General features: G+C 38.5%; 1 protein-coding gene across 12 annotated transcripts in view; it reads left to right on the top strand.

Annotated features, from left to right (window-relative positions):
- Window positions 1–18,988, top strand: part of APC (APC regulator of Wnt signaling pathway) — a 183,419-nt gene that overhangs the window by 76,757 nt on the left and 87,674 nt on the right. For all 12 annotated transcript variants that reach the window (XM_075541392.1, XM_075541390.1, XM_075541391.1 and 9 more), the window contains 2 exons: window positions 10,155–10,239; window positions 13,540–13,741. In XM_075541392.1, coding sequence (XP_075397507.1) covers window positions 10,155–10,239; window positions 13,540–13,741 — 287 coding nt within the window. The remainder of the gene's footprint in view (window positions 1–10,154; window positions 10,240–13,539; window positions 13,742–18,988) is intronic.

Here is an 18,988-nt window from a genome sequence, read left to right on the forward strand (position 1 = left end):
AGGAACGATTGTGAGGATACTGCAGAACTAGGCAAGTGTTTCCTTCTGTTGTGCATCAGGTCAGTGTGGGTGGGAACTGACACGATGGCACCTTAGAGCAACATCTTAGGAGCATTTCAGAAGATCAGCCAAATTTTTGGAAGGAGCATTGACACAATAAACTTAACTATCTCAAGCATGCAAGGCAAGCATTTTGGCATCAAAAGTTGGAACTACCACTAATTGTGTTTTAAAAGATGGAGCCCCCTCCCTTCTTAAGTTTCAGAGATCCCAGGTGCCTCCACTTCAGTTTCCAGAATGGGGCTGCCATCCAAAGTTGAAGAAGGGGTTTAGGCTGCCCCATACATGGACCATAAGAACAGAGCAGCTTCCCAGCATGTGGGGCTTGGGCAGCTCTGTAAGTGGATCAGAATAGAACCCCTTGGCCCTGTCAACTGTCCAAAACCGAGGGAGCAGGATTACCATCCCAGTGAGCCTAGAAAGCAGACGTGATACACCCAGGGTTAAGGGCCCTCCACCTAGATCCAGAGTGAATAGCTAGTGTTCAGAAAACAGAGGGGTAGAGCCCAGGTGTAACTGGAGTTAATTAAAATAGTTTCAGACTTAAGGAGCCCCCAGTAGCTGTGTGTGCTAGGATTTGTGCTACTATAACCACAAGGTTGGTGGTAGAGACCAACTAGTTAATCTCAGGAAGAAAGATGAAGCTGTCTGTACCTGTAAAGATTTACAGCCTCAGAAATGCTATCTAGCAGGGGCGCTCACATTTTTTCAGCATGCGAGCTACTTATAAAATGATCAAGTCAAAATGATTTACCAACCACAAAAAATACAAACTATTTTATTTATTTATTTATTTATTGCATTTATTCATAAATGCATTGAGAATTCCTTATATGTACAATGCATATTTATGTACATATTGCACAACACAATTACATATGTACATTTTTTGTCATTACCTGAGTTTCCTCTGATGACTTGCACTGAATGGAATGAGCCAGGGATACAGTGGCTGGACAGTAGCTGCTGACAGCCAGCCTCAAGCACACTTCCAAATGATCATCAGTCGTGGTGGAACGGGACTTGGACTTGATCTTTCTGTGGGAGAGGCTGACTCACATCAATAAGTAGAGCCGAATCCTGCAGTCAAGGAGGTGGCACAGTTTCTCATGTTTGGATGCTTTCCCTCTGCGAGTAAGTTCCAGAACTGCGCATGCGCTCTGGACTTCAGCTGCGTGTCGGCTTGTAGTGTCAAAATCTCCCATTCCGCATGAAAGTGATAGGTTTTTTTCTTCTTACTTGGTCCAGCTCCCCCACTCATGTTTATACCCTTTCTTAGGTTTAAGAGGGGGAAAAAAATAAGGTCTAGAAATTGGCGATAACTTAGCTTGTCGATTTTGCTGCACTTAGCGCAGTTGTTTGCACATGCGTTTGACACCTAAGATTGCATCTGATTGGCTGCACTGAATATCAATTGACTGGATTGATGGTAGGCTTATGTCTGTTTAATGCTTTGCGATCGACTAGTAGATCACGATTGACTGTTGAGCACCCCTGCTATATCGAGTCATGCATTTCGGTTGGCTCTGGGGTTTTGGTTTAGGTTTTTAGACTTGTTTGGTACTATGATCCCTTCTTTCCCTTCACCTTCTCCCCTTTGAAATGGTGATATCTACCTTAGTATACGTCCACCATTGTGCTTTGGAAACAGTTAGCTTGTATTCTAATTTACAAGGTCCAGAGATGGACAGGAGTTTTGCCTCCACCATGGAACACACAGTTTCACCCATACTTAATTGAGAATTTTAGGTGATACAGTAGAGCTTTGGGGTTTAGATTTGATGATGGACAATATGAAAGGATGAATGGCTTTGGATGTTGGTAAAATGAATGTGTTTTGCATGGGGAAAAAACATGACATTAGGGGCTCAAAGGGGGTTATAAATTGAGTTGTGTGCACTTCCCCCACTGAAAAATTGTTGTTTATATGTACGTTTGAATCCTAGCCCTTCTAACTGGATGTAATTACATTTGGGAATGCAGTTTATTTGTTATGTTAATGAGAATTTATCAATGTAGGGCATGTCCTTAAACTCTTGAGTTATTAAAATAAGTGGGTTAGACCAAGAAGGAAACACAAACAGCAGGGAAATAGATGCCACATGAAAACCACCAATTAATTGAGTGCTGGGACTAGAGACAAAAATCTTTCTTTTTTTCCCTCAAATTATTATTATTATTTTTTCCCTCTTTGGCCTTCCTTATTCGATGCTGCGCTTCAGTTGAAAACACCATGGCTTCCATCAGGCAACCCTGAATCCTCAGTGACCTTTTTGTTTTTTAACCCTTCAAAGACACCTTTTGCAGCAGTTGCCCAATGCAATATGTCCTTTGATTAGTTGACTGCTCCTTCCATGGGTGTTGGTTGCAGACCCAAGTAAAATGAAATTCATGGTGACCTCAATCTTTTCCCCATTTATCATGATGTTACGTATGGGTCCATTTTCGAGGATTTGGAGCTTCCTTACATTGAGTTGTCATCCATACTGAAGGTTGCAGCCCTTGATCTTCATCAGCAAGTGCCATCTACACATCACAGGTTGCTCGTTAGTCTTCCTCCAATCCTGAGGCCCATTGTGCTTCACATAGTCCAGTTTCTCAGGGGACTTGCTCAGCATACAGGCTGAATAAGGATGACGATAGGATACAATCCTGACGCACACCTTTCCTGATTTTAAATCAAACCACAGCTGCAAACCCACTGTCTTTGAGCAGATTCCCATGTATGGTAACTCAGTGTAAGGTTTGGAGCAAACAGCCTCACTTTTCTCCCTTGGGGTGGCTGGTGGATTTCAACCGCTGACCACAAATATAGATGTTAGAATTCACAACATATATTTTGGGAGAGACTCGGTTCAACTCATCACACCCATCAGGCTTGAGTGCCTGAAGCCTACGTCATCGTCCTTTTGCTTTCACTTTTAAAAAAATTTTTTTTAAAATTATTTTATTTTTTTTAACAATTTATTGGGGCTCATACAATTCTTTTCACAGTTCATACATATACATACATCAATTGTATAAAGCACATCTGTACAGTCTTTGCCCTATTCATTTTTTTCTCCTCTTTTCTTTTTTTACATTTTATTAGGGACTCATACAACTCTTACCACAATCCATACATATACATACATCAGTTGTATAAAGCACATCCATACATTCCCTGCCCCAATCATTCTCAAGGCATTTGCTCTCCACTTAAGCCCCTTGCATTAGGTCCTCTTTTTTTTTCCCCTCCCTCCTCAAATTATTTTATTAGGGGCTCACAACTCTTATCACAATCCATACATATATCAGTTGTGTAAAGCACATTTGTACATTCATTGCCCTCATCATTCTCAAAACATCTGCTCTATGCTTAAGCCCCTGGCATCAGCTCCTCACTTTTTCCCCTCCCTCCTCGCTCCCCCCCCTCCTCATGAACCCTTGATAATTCATAAATTTTTATTTCATCATGTTTTGCAGTGTCCGGCGTCTCCCTTCACCCCCTTTTCTGTTGTCCGTCCCCCAGGGAGGTTATTTGTAGATCCTTGTAATTGGTTCCCTCTTTCCACCCCACCTCCCTCCACCGTCCTGGTATCACCACTCTCACCACTGGTCCTGAAGGGATCATCTGCCCTGGAATCCCTGTTTCCAGTTCCTATCTGTACCAGTGTACATCCTCTGGTCAAGCCAGATTTGTAAGGTAGAATTGGGATCATGATAGTGGTGGTGGAGGGGGAGCATTTAGAAACTAGAGGAAAGTTGTATGATTCATCGTTGCTACCCCTCACCCTGACTGGCTTGTCTCCTCCCTACAACCGTTCCATAAGGGGATGAGACAAAAATCTTTCTATAGAGTCTTCCTCTTAGCCAGTACACTCACTGTATTTGAACTTCTAGCCCTGGACTATGAGAAAACAAATTCTTGCCCTTTAACGTCCACTGTGGTATTTCCATTACTGCAAGTGCATGAGGAAACAAGACGTGAAGTATTAAGATCTAGAGGACCTCCAAATGCATGGCCATTTCCCCTCTTGGTCCATTGACTGAGTCATGTTGTGTTGAAGCAGATTATTCATATACTTACTGGAAAGACAGGATAATCTCCTATAGCTTCAGTGCTTAGCAGACAAAGTCCTGCTGGAGAAAGAGGCACATTGCTTTTACAAGAGGTCTCAATAGATTTTGAACTTTGTGAAACAGGAGATTAAAAAGCTAAATTCACAACCTCCCAGAGAAAAGATCTGTATCAAACACAAGAATGGTTGTCCTCCAAAGATAGTTGTCAGAATGGGTAGCTGTTCTAAGATGGGAGAATAAAGGCAGAGGAGACAGAAACCTAATCATATTTTCAATCTAAAGTCCAGGAGAGATAACACTCAAGAAACTGGTACACACAGGTGTGCATTTAATGTAAATGAAACCAGGTTGCCACTCATTTTCAGTTCCTGATTTTTATGGAAGAGATTGCACTGGACCGCCAACAGTGAAAAAGGAAAACTCTCCTTAAGTAAAAATATTATTGTATTAACACTCTTTTGTTCTTATACAATGATTAGCAAACAGTTCAGAGTTAGGAGAAATGGAAAGAATTGATGTCAAGGAAATAAATATATAATAAAAGATCAAGAAATTATCTAGACGTTGCGTCATTACTCAAGGATATTAACAAATATAAATGTCTTGAGAAAAGATGAGCAAAATAGAGGGGAAATGGAAAATTTCAACAGAATTGTAATCTATAAGAACAAACAAATAAACATTCTAGAATTTTTTAAAAACTTGGTATTTATTAAGCGGGCTTAACACAGTGGAAGAAATAATTAGTGAACTTGAAGGAAGCTAAATAGAAAATACTCCAGCTGCAGAGGGGAAAAAAGGGACTAGATTCTAATGTCACTGTTGGGTCACTGGACATGTAACCTTAGAGTCAGCAGTTCAAGCTCACCTGCTGCTCTTTGGGAGAACGTTGAGTTTATCTGCCCCCATGAAGATGTATCGCCTCAGAAATCCTACACAGGGTTGTTGTGAGTTAGAATTAACTTCATGGCAGTTGGCTGGGTTAATTGATTAAAGAAATAGAGTATAGAAAAATAGCCATACATAAGTGCCTAGTTTATGACCAAAGCTCTCCTTTGCACCAGTGAGAAAGGAATAGCTTTGTAATAAAAGGTGTACAGGGGGAAAAGGTTATTAAATACTTTAAAAAGAACAACCTGGAGTCGGTACTACCTTGTATCATATGTAAAAAATTAATACCTAAAACCTACAGTTTTGGGAAGAGAACATGGGAATTGCTTCAGCCCCCTTGGGTTAGGCTAAGATTTCTTTAGTGGTTCTGGTGTTCCATTTGAGAAGTTTGCCTAATTTAAGGACACGAAACTCATTTCTTCTTTGTTCCAGAGGCTGTTTTGACAAAGAATGACATAAGGGGGGGGCAAATTAGACTTCATTAAAACCTAAGAGTTGCTTTCTTTTTGAAATACCAATTCAAGTTTGTGGGCAAAGATTTTCCCTCTGGAAGAAAAGGAGAAAATTAATAATTAAAAATTTAAATATATCCCCAAAGATATGAAGAATAATAAGTACTGCTAGAAATTATTTTAAGTGGTTCCAAAAGTGAATGTTTCTGTGTCATGTATTTATATTACAAATATATTCTATTTATTTTGAACAAAAAAGTAAGAATTTTTGTTCATTCAAAAGACTATTATGCTTCTTGTGAGTGCCTTTTTTATGGTTATGGAAAACATACGTGAATACTAGTGATGATTACACACATGATTAATGGAATTGTCATTGACTTGTTCATATTAAAAATGCTGTATTTACTGTTCTATTTATCTTTTATGGCTTTTTAAAAAAAGACTTCTGTTTCTAAAAATAGAATTTCTTCATGGTCCTTGGGACAGGCAACATTTCATACAACACATAACTAAAAGTAAAAGAAATGGTTGAATGGAAATGAACTTTATAAAAATTAAATACTTAAGTGATTAAAAAATTAAGTACTTGTGTTTGTTAAAAGACTTAAGAAAATGGAAAGGCAAACCATAATTTAGAAGAACATATTTGGAAGATAAACATATCCGACAAAGGACACAGTTCAGGATATAGAAAGAATTCTGCAAAGTGGGAAAAAGAAAAAAAGATGAGTTTTTAAAATATGTTCCCCAAACTTGAAGACAATTTGCAAAGGCAGATAACTGGTCAGTTTGAACATTTGCCATTAGAGAAATGCAAACACAAAATACGTTTTACTCAGAGGACTAGGATTTTAGAGACTGAGCACACCAAATGGTTACAAGAGTGTGAAGCATTTAACTACTCAGGCATAAAAAAGAGAAAGAAATCCTCAGCAATTGCCAGTAAGATTAGGAAACCAAACGACCAAAGAGAAGCCCTCTTTAGCTGTACAGTTGCACTCCCCGAGAAGTGCTCCAGACAAGTGAGTGCGTGTATCTAATGGAAGATGTGTGCAAGAGGGTCACTGGATTCTCCACAGTTCTCCAAACTGGAAGCAACCCAAATCCCATCAAGAGGAAAAAACATAAACAGGAGTATATTCTATTGGACTACTACACAGTGTTAAAATACAGTGAACTGATAATATGAAAAAGCATAGATGAATACTCAGATACTCTGAGCAAAAACATGAGTCAAAAAACAGTATTATTCTATAAGCAGCCATGGTGGCATAGTAGGTTACACACTGAACTGCTAATTCAAGGTCAGTGGGTTAAACCCATCAGTCACTCAGCAAGAGAAACATGAGGGTCTCTGCTCCTGTGAAAGCTAAACGTCTAAGAAACCATTGTGGCTTACAAGATCATTATGAGTTGTGGTCAACTCAGTGCATACGAGGCAATATAAAAAAATTGGTGTAAAGTACTAGAAACATTAAACACTTATAACAAAATGTGAAGGTATTGTTTCTTGAAGGTATTGTTTCTTGACATATCCTCCATCTAGGTCTGTACACTTCTGAAGGTGAAGTTTCTATCCCTCCCTTCCCTAAAGAATTCTGTACCCTTTGAGATATACCACATTAAAACAGTAGTTTGAGAATCCTTACCAGACTCATATCATGTTCCATTTAAATATTCTTTGAGTTGGGGGGACAAAAAGAAATCTGAAGTGGTAGGATAAGGTAAGGTTCCCCCACAAAATTCTCACGCCTTGACTACCATTAAAGAATGAGCACAACTTTCTGGCATTTTTGCACCTGTGTACATTTCCTTTTTTTTTTTTTAAGTTCTTCCCCATGATCATCCTGTATCACTGGAGAAAAATCTGTTACGAAGACCATCCTTGTAATCCCCCCAACAGATGCCATAACCTTCTTTGCTGACCTCTCTGCCACCAGGGCTCCTTATAAGACTAGTGGCATCTTTTATTTAATCAGTACCTTATCGATGAATTCCAAGCTGACATGCTAACTTTATTTCTTTAAGTAGGTTTGATTTTTCACCCTCTTTCAACTTTTTTAAAGGTTCATAATGTCCATTTGTTTGTTGGTTGGTTTTTTTAGTTGTTTTTGCTTCTGTTTTCTAGGTAAAAGTTTACATAGTAAATTAGATTCCCATTTATAATTTCTGTACAAATGTGGGATATTGATTCGCAGTGTTAGCATTCTTATGTCCATTCTGTTTGTCTGACTTTTATTTGATGTAACACCCTCTTTGCATGCTCATCTTTGTTTCTGGATAAATGTTGACCATTTGGTCTTAAACAGTCAATTGTTTATGGCCCCATTATGCAAACGATATTTTATAAACAAATCAGTTGTTTGGCTGATGTTATTTTACTGTTAAATCTTCAGTGTGACTGAAAGGTGACTTGAATGTATCATTCGTTTTTTAAAAATTAGGCATAAGTCCTATGATATGTCAGTATGTTTCTTATTGTTGATTTTAAACCTTCAAAACTGTTTAAAAATTAGAGAGCAAAGACATTTGTTTGTAATGTCATTTTCCATGGAATAACACTGTTAGCATCACCTGGGAATGTGTTCAAAATGTAGACTCTCCTCTCCAATCCTAGATTTATGGAACCCTGGTGACTCAGGTAAGCATTGGACTGCTAACTGCAAGGTCAGCTGTCCAAAGCCACCAGTCACTCTGGGAGAAATTTGAGACTATCTGCCCCCGTAAAAATTTGCAGTCTTGGAAACCCGATTTAATTGAGTCAAAATCCACTTGATGGCAGTGGGTTGGGTTACTTGTGACTTACTGAATGTTTTAACAAATGCTTCAGGTGATTTGGATACATGATAGAATTTGAGAACTCTGGGTGGGTTTTAATGTAGACTTTGATGGGGGGGAATCTTATATAAAGAGAGACCTGTTTGAGCTGGTGTTTAAAAGGATTTTCTTGGCTATCAAGGCAGGACTTGCTAGCTGAAAATGAGGACTTGAAGCACTTGCTGATGAAGATCAAAGACTGTAACCTTCAGTATGGATTGCAATTCAATGTGAAGACTAAATCCTCATAACTGGACCAGTAGGTTACAACATGATGAATAGAGATAAGGTTAAAGTCAAGGATTTTGTCTTGCTTGGATACGCCATCAATGCTCATGAAAGCAGCAGTTAGGACATCAAAAGATGGTTGCATTATGTAAATGTGCTGCACCAGTACTCTTTATTGAAAAGCAAAGATGTTGATACTTTGAGGACTGAGGTGCACCTGATCCAAGCCATCATATTTTCATTTGCCTCATATGCATGTGAAAGTTGGAGACGCTGGATAGGGCAAGATACGACAAAATAATAATTTATAAATTATCAAGGGCTCATGAGGGAGTGGGGAGGAAGAGGAAAAAAGAGGACTTGATGTAAAGGGCTTAGTGGAGAGCAAATGCTTTGAAAATGATTAGGGCAAAGAATGTACGATGTGCTTTATACAATTGATGTATGTATATGTATGGATTGTGATAAGAGTTGTATGAGTCCCTAATAAAATGTGTAAAAAAAAAGTTGGACATTGAATAAGGAAGTCCAAAGACGAATTGATGTGTTTGAATTGTGGTGCTATAGAAGAATAGTGAAAGAACTATGGACTGCTAGACGGACAAACCAATCTATCCTGGAAGCAATATGGCCAGCATGTTCCTTAGAGGCAAGGATGGAAGAGTTAGTCTTACATTCTTTGGACATGTCAGGAGAGACCAATCCCTGGATAAGGACATCATGCTTGGTAGAGGGGCAGTGAACAAGAGGAAAACCTTCAAAGAGATGGATTGACACGGTGCCTGCAATGGTGGGCTCAGGCACAGGAACAATTGTGAGGATGGTGCAGAACTGGGCAGTATTTCAGGTTCTATTGTGCACAGGGTCACCATAGGTTGGAACTGAATGGCATCTAATAACAATTAGGCAACTGCCTTGGTGGTATAGTAGGTTATTAGTTGGGCTGCTAACCAAAAGCTACTCTGGGAGAGAAATGAGGCTTTCTTCTCTAATAAAGACTTATCTTCTTACTACGCCCCTACGGGCAGTTCTTTCTGCCCTATGAAGGTAGCCATGGGTCAGTGTAGACTTGATGGCAGTGAGTTTTGAGTATTTTAATATCATTTTGTTGTGTGCTGTTAAGTTGATTGCAACTCATAGTGTCTATATGACACAATACAGTTACCACCACCACCACCACCCCACATACACTTCATTGTCATCGAGTTGATTCTGACTCATAGTGACCTTGTAGGGTAGCAGAATTGCCGATGGGGTCTTTATCCAAAGCTGTAATCTTTACAGACTCACACTGCCACATCTTTCTCCCACGGCGAGGCTGGTGGGTTTGATCTGCAAACCTTTCAGTTAGTAGCCAAGTGCTTTAGCATTGTTCCACCAGGAATCTTTGGGGGTAAAAAAAACAAACTACAGTAAACCCACTGCCACAGAGTTGATTCTGACTGATAGCAACCCAGCAGGACACACTAGAACTGCTCCTTAGGGTTTCAGAGATATATAGTCTGAATATATAGAGAGAGTCCAATGTTTTCAGATCTGAAAGAGTGTTAATTCCTACATGTCAATAAACTAGAATCATGTCTTTTACAAGTTTAGAATTTTGTTATGTTAACATATAGTATTGTTTGTTTTTTTTTATAGGAAGTACTTAAACAACTACAGGGAAGTATTGAAGATGAAACTATGACTTCCTCTGGACAGATTGACTTAATAGAGCGCCTTAAAGGTAGGAGTTTTTCAAAATGTTTTAAAGTCATAGTTGAAATTCAATTTATCAATTATAGATGTGTATGTATTCAAGTACAGTTAGCTCTGGTGGTGTAGGAGGCTACTAACAGAGAAGTTAGCAGTTTGAATATGCCAGCTCCTCTACAGAAGAGAAAGATGAGGCTTTCTATTCCTTACAGTTACATTCTCAGAAACTCAAGGGCAGTTCTGCCCTGACCTATAGGGAAACTATGAGTCAGAATTAACTCAAGAGCAGTGAGACAAAGAGATTCGAGTGTGACTAGCTGATACCAAGAGCTCACATAGAAAAAAATGTTTTGAAAAGGATGCTGGGAACATATGTACAAATGTGGTTGACACAATGGATGGATAGATTGTTAGAAGAGCTGTAAGAGCCCCCAATAAAGTGATTTAAAAAGAAAGAAAATATGGGAAAGGAACAACAGGTATCATTCTTACCAGAATTATGCAATGTCCACATTGACACAAATGGTTCTTTATTAAAAAGTAATGTACTAATAAACAATTTTTAAAGTAATATACTAAATGTGCTTGACACAATGGATTCATGTATGAATTGTGATAAGAGTTGTACGAGCCCCCAATAAAATGATTTTTTAAAGTAATGTACTACCCCCCCCCCCCACACACACACACACACGCAGATTCATGGTTAAGGAACCCTGGTAGCATTGTTGGGTGACTGCTACCTGCAAGGTTGACTATTTAAACCCACTAGCTGCTCTTGGAAGGAAGATGAGGCTGTCTTCTCCTACAAAAGATTCATGGTTAAGGAACCCTGGTAGCATTGTTGGGTGACTGCTACCTGCAAGGTTGACTATTTAAACCCACTAGCTGCTCTTGGAAGGAACATGAGGCTGTCTTCTCCTACAAAAGGAAATAGAGAAAAGAACAAGGAAGCAAAGGACATTTATAGAGGTCTAAATGCAGGTGTAAATATATTTATATAGTGATAGGGAAATAGATCTATGTACGATATTTATTTGTTAAAAATTAAGGTAGCAGACCGACATTGGACCTCTCAAGTACTCCCTCAACACAAGAACACTTTGTTCTAATAACCCAGCATTCCATGATGTTCACACAATCGCTGAAGACAAAGTGTGTGCATAAGCAAATGTGAAGAAAGCTGATGGTGCCTGGTTATCAAAAGATATAGCATGTGGGGTCTTAAAGACTTGAAGGTAAACAAGGGGCCATCTAGCTCAGAAGCAACAAAGCCCACATGGAAGAAGCACACCAGCCTATGTGATCAGGAGGTGTCAGTGGGATCAGGTATCAGGCATCAAAGACCCAGAACAATAGATCATAACATTGTGAATGAGGGGGAATGTAGCTGGGGGATCCAAAGCCCATCTGTAGGCAACTGGACATCCCCTTACAGAAGGGTCACAAGGAAGAGATGAGCCACTCAGGGTACAGTATAGCACCGATGAAACATAAAACTTTTCTCTAGTTCTTTAATGCTTCTACCACCCCCACCCCACCCCCCATCATCACCCCAATTCTACCTTATAAATCTGGCTAGACTAGAGCATGTACACTGGTACAGATAAGAGGTGGAAACACAGGGAGTCCAGGACAGATAAACCCCTCAGGACCAATAATGAGAGTAGCCATACCAGGAGCAGAAGGGAAAGGTGTGGGGAGCAAGGGGGAACTGATCTCATATAACCCTCTCCCAGGGGGACGGACAACAGAAAAGTGGGTGGAGGGAGACATTGTTCAGTGTAAGACATGAAAAAAATGTATAAATTATCAAGAGTTCATGGGGGAGTGGGGGTGAACTGATACCAAGATCTCGAGTAGAAAGAAAATATTTTGAAAATGATGGCAAGTTATGTACAAATGCGCTTGACATGAAGGATGGATTGATTGAGATGTACAAGCCCCCAATGAAAGGATTTTTATAAAGAGAAAACTTTCAGCCTTGGAAGCTCTGTAGAGGATAACTACAAATTGGAATTGACTCGATAGCAGTACTTTTGGGTTTGTTTGTTTTTTACAGTCCAAGATCAGCAGTTTTAGTCCACCAGCTGCTCTGTGGGAGAGAGATAGGCAATCATCTTCTGTAAAGAGAGCCTCAGAAACCCTGTGGAGCAATTCTGCTCTATTGTATAAGGCTGCTGTGAGTCATAATGTGGGTGGGGGTGGTTCATTCTATGTATTCAAGTGCAGCTTCTCTGGTGTTTGCATCAGGTTTCTTAAGACCATTCTTACCCATTCAGGTGCATTTGTTTAATTTTGGTAGGTAAAAAACCTACTTATTAAACATTTAACTAGTTTTGCATAAACTATTCTAAAACTCTTCAGTGATATTTTTCACCTGTTCTTAAGTTCATTGCCTTAAAATATTGTATACCACAAACTAAGTACACTGAATTATTTCAACAAATATACTTTTCTGTTCCATCCAAGATGGAAATGCTTTGTCATAGATTCCATTAATAAATCATTTTTAGCAGAATGTTAAAGACTACTCCCCATCTCATTTTGATTTGCAAGTTTATTATCAAAACAAGGAAAGTACATAATGAAGTTACACAGAAACGTTACCTTCATCTCAAAATATTAGAGGGAATCTAAGGACATTTTGCATAATTTTCCTTTAACATAATTCTTATTTCAGTCTGCCCAACTTGGCTTTGGAGGGAAAGTTCAGCTATTCTGATTCTGAATTATAGTTTATTTAGGCAGGTATATCTGTGTTCCCACTGTTAGCAATTAAAAATTGTAGGCTCTACAGTGTACCCTTTTCTAGAGACTGTGCTTCTAGATTCAGTATGCAGTCTTTTTACATACTCTCCAAGGGCCAGCTCATTGAGGCTCAACTACTTTCTTTTTTTAATCATTTTATTGGGGGCTCATACAACTCGTATGGTGATCCATCCACCCATCCATTGTGTACATTTGTTGCCATCATTATTCTCAACACGTTTTCTTTCTACTTGGAGGCTCAGCTACTTTCTAATTTCTCGAAGACTTTTCCTTTTAGTTTTCCCTCCTGCCTTTGACCTTTACATTTATTTACCTAGAACCAGGTGCCAGTTGATTTCTCTTAGGGCTATCATTTGTGATAAGGATTTTTCTCTGTTTCTGCATAAATTTCTGCTCAATAGTTGTCATAATTAGTACTCCTTCAGGCTTTTTATGTTATATATTTTAGTTAGATTTTGAGTAAAAATAACCTTTCAAACAATATAATAACATTCAGGAACACTTAAACCACTGAAAGCATTGCTGTATAAAACTTAACCCCTTTCTGTCTCTTATTTAGAGCTTAATTTAGATAGCAGCAATTTCCCTGGAGTGAAAGTACGTTCAAAAATGTCTCTCCGTTCTTATGGAAGCCGGGAAGGATCTGTATCCAGTCGGTCAGGAGAATGCAGCCCTGTTCCAATGGGCTCTTTTCCAAGAAGAGGGTTTGTGAACGGAAGCAGAGAAAATACGGGATATTTAGAAGAACTTGAGAAAGAAAGGTAACTTTGGTTCATTATATTCTAAACATTGGTTTATAGTGTTTTTTGTATTTATTGTATTTGTTTCTATTATATTGTTGGTGGTTTGTCTTTTCTTTTTTTTCACTTTGTAATCCAAGATAGAAATTCTGAAATACACTGCCATCATTAGTGGTCTCTATTTTACTTCTCTGGTTTCTAATATCCATTGTAACAGCTGCACAGAATTCACAGACAAAATTTTGTAGTTAAGTTGTAATTCTAGTTAATGCTCCAGGTTGAGTTGTTTATCAGGACATATTATAAAAAAAATCTGTCAGGTGTGCTAATAGATGCCCAAAGGGTATGCCACTCCTCTGAAGCATCAAGCCTGAAGGCTCTTGGTCAGCAAATCCAGATTCTTAAATTAAATACACAGAGGCACTCCACTCTGATAATCCCCAGCCCAAAGGCACTCGGCTCTACTTCCTTGGGTCAGCAAATCCAGCTTCCACAATTAAGTACCTAAAGTCACCTTAGCCTGCAAGCCAGCTTCCTGGGGAGAGCAGGGAGGGTGGGAAAAAATGAGCTGATACCAAGGTCTGAAGTAGAAAGCAAATGTTTTGAGAATGATGATGGCAACAAATGTAGAAATATGCATGTATGGATTGTGATAAAAGTTGTATGGGCCCCAATAGAATGATTAAATTTAAATAAATAAAACTTTTTTTTTTATCTTCTCAAAACTCAGGTGAGATATACTCATGGTGGTATTTTGGCAACCTGCAACCTGAACTGCAACCTGAACTTAACATATGAGCAGTTAATGGCCTGTTTCAGTCAGCCTCTGGCCTCATTTTAGCTGATGATACTAAGCATCTACATTGTTTTTTTGTCACAATGTAGTCAACTTGATTTCCCTGTATTGTATCTGGATAAGTCCTTGCAAGTAGTTGCCTCTTGTGTTGTTGCAAAAAGGTATTTGTGATAATTTATTGGTCTTACAAAATTTTGTCATGCAATTTCTACTTTGTTTCTAACACCAAACCCATGTTTTCGAACTACTCTTCCTTCCTCTTGGTTTCCGATTTTGGCATTCTAATTATCATTGATTATCAATCAGTGTATCTTGCTTACATGTTTGATCAATTTCAGGTTACAGAAGTTTATAGAATTTTTCCATTTTTTTCATACTGGACTATGTAAATTTGAATAATATTGTATTAGCTGGATTTCCTTGTATGAGGAAATATCCCTACACAGACAGCATTGTACTTCAAGATGAATCTTAAAATACATATAGATACACACATTATTTAGGGGTGTGAGAGACCTAAAAACTTTCTGGTTTAAAGTTTACAGAACAAATCGGTATTTAAAATTTTTCTTTATTAAAAAAAATAAAATTTAATTTTTGACGAAGAATGTGACATCATTCCTCTTGAATTTGGCATTCTTGGCTTATTAAACCATATTACTATCTAATTCAAAATGGCCAATACTCATTTATTTCATCTCATTGATGGTGAGGATGTAGATTTTTATGCATTCCATTTCATTTTTGAAGATTTGAAAATGGTTCAGGTTACTTACTGCATGTAACCCCCTCTGGGTTCCATATTGCTATAAGGCAAGGGTCAGAGATGCCTCTATGCTCCATCTTTTTTTTTTTAACCTCCTCTTTTTAGCAGTGCTTTTATTTTTTAATTTTAAAAAATCATTTTCTTTGGGGCTCTTACAGCTCATAACATTCCATACATAAATTGTATCAAGCCTATTTGTTCATATGTTTCCATCATCATTTCCAATACATTTTCTACTTGAACCCTTTGTATAAGTTCCTCTTTTTTCCTCCTCCTTCTTCCACCCTCCCACTCCAGTGAATCCTTGATCAATTATATATTGTTAATATTTCATATTTTACACTGTTCACTGTCTCTTTCACCCATATTTCTGTTATTTGTCTCCTTTAGGGGTGCTATATATTCCACCTTGTGATGGGTTCCCCCTTCCACCCCCTTCCACCCCTTCCCCCTCCCCAACTGTCCCCCTACCCTCTCCATCTTTCTTTACCTATTCTGACACCAACCGTGTCTCCCAACTTCGTAATTTTCTACTGGGTTCAATAATTCATTGCGTTGACCACACAACTCAAAGATAAACTCACAATTGGGCATATATTAGGGACTTTGGCAGATTACCATGAGTAAGGATGCCAGCAGCCTTGTCTCTCTGGTCATCAGCCTTTCAGTCATGTGGCCCCTTGTAAGTAAATGTTTATATTACTAGTTTTTTACATAAAGACTTTGGACAGATTTCACATGACTTTGAAAGATGTAGATTTGTTAAATTCATTTAATTCCTGTCCACTTTTCAATTTTTCCTCCCACATTTTTTGTAGACATACAGGTACCTATGTATGAATGTGAGGAGACTTCAAAAAGTTCATGGAAAAATTCCACTATCATTTAATTCCATTTTTATGTGAACTTTTTAAGTCCCCTCATATATTCTCACATTAATTCACTTTCATTCACTGTCATTGGGTCAGTTCAGACTCATAGCTACCTTATAAGACATGGTAGAATTGCCCCACTGTCAGCTTCTGAAACTATAACTCTTACAAAAGTATAAGCCTCGTCTTTCTCTTGCTCATGTTTATTTCATAAACTTAAACAAAACTATGGTTTTTCTTTCTAATAGTTTGTTACTGTGTCGATTGATCCATATTTGTACCCATTCCAAAGAAAGGTGACCCAACAAAACACTCAAATTATAGAACAATAGCATTGGTATCATATGCAAATAAAATTTTGCTGAAGAATATCCAACAACAGTTGCTGCAGTTGACAGGGAACTGGCTGCATTCAGAGGTTCAGGCTGGATTCAAAAGAACAGGGAACAAGGGATATCATTACTGGTGTCAGATGGATGTTGCTCAAAGCAGAGAATACTAGAAAGCGATTTACTTGGGTTTTATTGACTGTGCCAGCGCATTCGACTGTGTGGTTCATAACAAACTGTGGATCGCCTAGAGAAGAAGGGGAACTCTGGAACACTCCGTTGTACTCAAGAGAAACTTGTACCTGAATCAAGAGGCAGTTGTGCAAACATAACGAGAATACTGCTTGGTTTAAAATCAGGAAAGTTTGTGACAGGGTTGTATCCTCTCACCAGACCTATTCAATCTGTATGTTGAGCAAATCAATAGAGAAGCTAGATTAGATCAAGAAAAATATGGCATCAGGATTGGAGGAAGGCTTTTGACAACCTGAAATATGCAGGTAACATAACTTTTCTTGCCTAAAATGAGGAGGACTAAAGCACTTGCTGATGACTATCAAATATTGCAGCCTTCAATATCGATATAATGTAAAGAAAAGAAAGTTCCTCACAACTGAACCAAGAGGTAACATCGTGATAAATGGAGAAAAGGTTGATGCTGTCGAGGATTTTGTGTTGCTTGAATCCACAACCAATGCTGATGGAAGCATCAGTCAGGAGATCAAAAGACAAGTTTCATTAGGTAAATCTGCTGTATAAGACCTCTTTGTGGTGAAGAAAGCTGATGGTGCCTGGCTATCAAAAGAGAAAGTGTCTGAAGTCTTAAAGGCTTGTAGTCAAACAAGCGGCCACCAAGCCGGGAAGCAACAAAGTCCACATATAAGAAGCATACTATTCTGTGTGATCATGAGGTATTGATGGAAATAGGTATCAGAAGTTCAAAAACAAGCAATCAAATTGACGTGAAGAAGCGTAGACAAAGTGGAGACCCAAAATCCACCTGTAAGATAATTGGATAGTCCCTCACAGTCCCTCACAGAAGGGCTATCCAGGAGGGAAGAGATATCCAGGGTGCAGTACAGCACTGATGAAACACAGAACTATCCTCTGGTTCTTTAGTATTTCCTCCCCTCACTATTATGGTCCCAGTTTTACTTCAGTAAGCTTGTTAGACCTGTGAATATTCATTTGCATAATGAAGATCATTCAATGACTTAAATCCAAGATAGATAACCCCATCATACACTAATGAGAGCAACGATTTCCCTGGGGTATGGGAAGGATAGAGGGAACCGATAGCAAAGATGACTGTATAACCCCTTGAAGGGAACGAATAACAGAATTGGAGGGCAACGGAATCAGTGGATGGTGTAAGATATGGCCAAGATAATCATAATAACTAAGAATAAGAATTCCTGGGGCAGGGATGAGGTGAAGAGATAAAGGGAGCTGATATCAAAGAGTTCAAGAAGAAAGAAAATGTTTTGAGAATGATGGTGGCAGTAATTGTACAATTATGCTTGATCAAACTGAATTATGTATTGTAATAACTGTAAGAAAAAATAAAATATCCATAAGAGCTCCTAATAAAATGATTTTTAAAATAAAGACCTCTTTAGAGTATTGAAAAGTGTAGATGTTACTTTGAGGACTAAGGTGCACCTCACCCAAGCCATGGTATTTTCTCTTGCCTCATCTGTGTGTAAAAGTTGGAAATTAAATTTTTTTAAAAAACAATGTATTTTGATTGTGGTGCTGGAGAAGAATGTTGAAAGAACATGGACTGCTGAAAGGACAAGCTGTTTTGGAAGAAATACAGCCAAAGTGCTCTTGGAGGCAAGGAAAGCAAGACTTGTCTTTCATACTTTGAACATGTTGGGAGAGACCAGCCCCTGCAGAAAGATTGTGTTTGGTAAAGTAGAGGGGCAGCAGAAAAGAGAAAGGCCCCCAAGGAGATCGATTGACACCATGGCTGCAACATTAGGCTCAAGCTTAAGAACAATTGTGAGGATGGCACAGGACCGGGCAGTGTTTCATTCTGTTATGCCTAAGGTTGCACTGGGTTGGAACCAACTAGATGGCCCCTAACAACATGTCAGATAAGTGTTGCTATATCAGCTTTGGCAGCTACATGTTTGTTTTCACTTTCCTGAGACTGGTGATATCATTGTTTATATTAAACTATTCATGCTTCTTTCTGTAAGTTAATCAAAGATGCTATAATCCAATCATATTTTTGTTATGGCTCCTTAATTATTGGTCATTGTGGAGCCAAGAGTATGTCGAATTATTTGTTTCCCTGTAGGTAGACAATTGTTTTCTGATGTTTGAAGGAAGGAATATGGTCCTAGATAGTCTTGCTGATATAGTTGTGTTTTTTCTACAATTTCTAATTGCCTTTTTGCAGTTCTTTGGGTAGTGAAAAATCTCTGCCTTGTCCATAATAGTAGACTCTTCTAGCTTCATTTACTTATTGGAAGAAAATTTACTGGGTTCCATTAAATT

This window comes from Tenrec ecaudatus, chromosome 2 (genome assembly GCF_050624435.1).
Source record: "Tenrec ecaudatus isolate mTenEca1 chromosome 2, mTenEca1.hap1, whole genome shotgun sequence".
In the NCBI taxonomy this organism is placed as follows: Eukaryota; Metazoa; Chordata; class Mammalia; order Afrosoricida; family Tenrecidae; genus Tenrec; species Tenrec ecaudatus.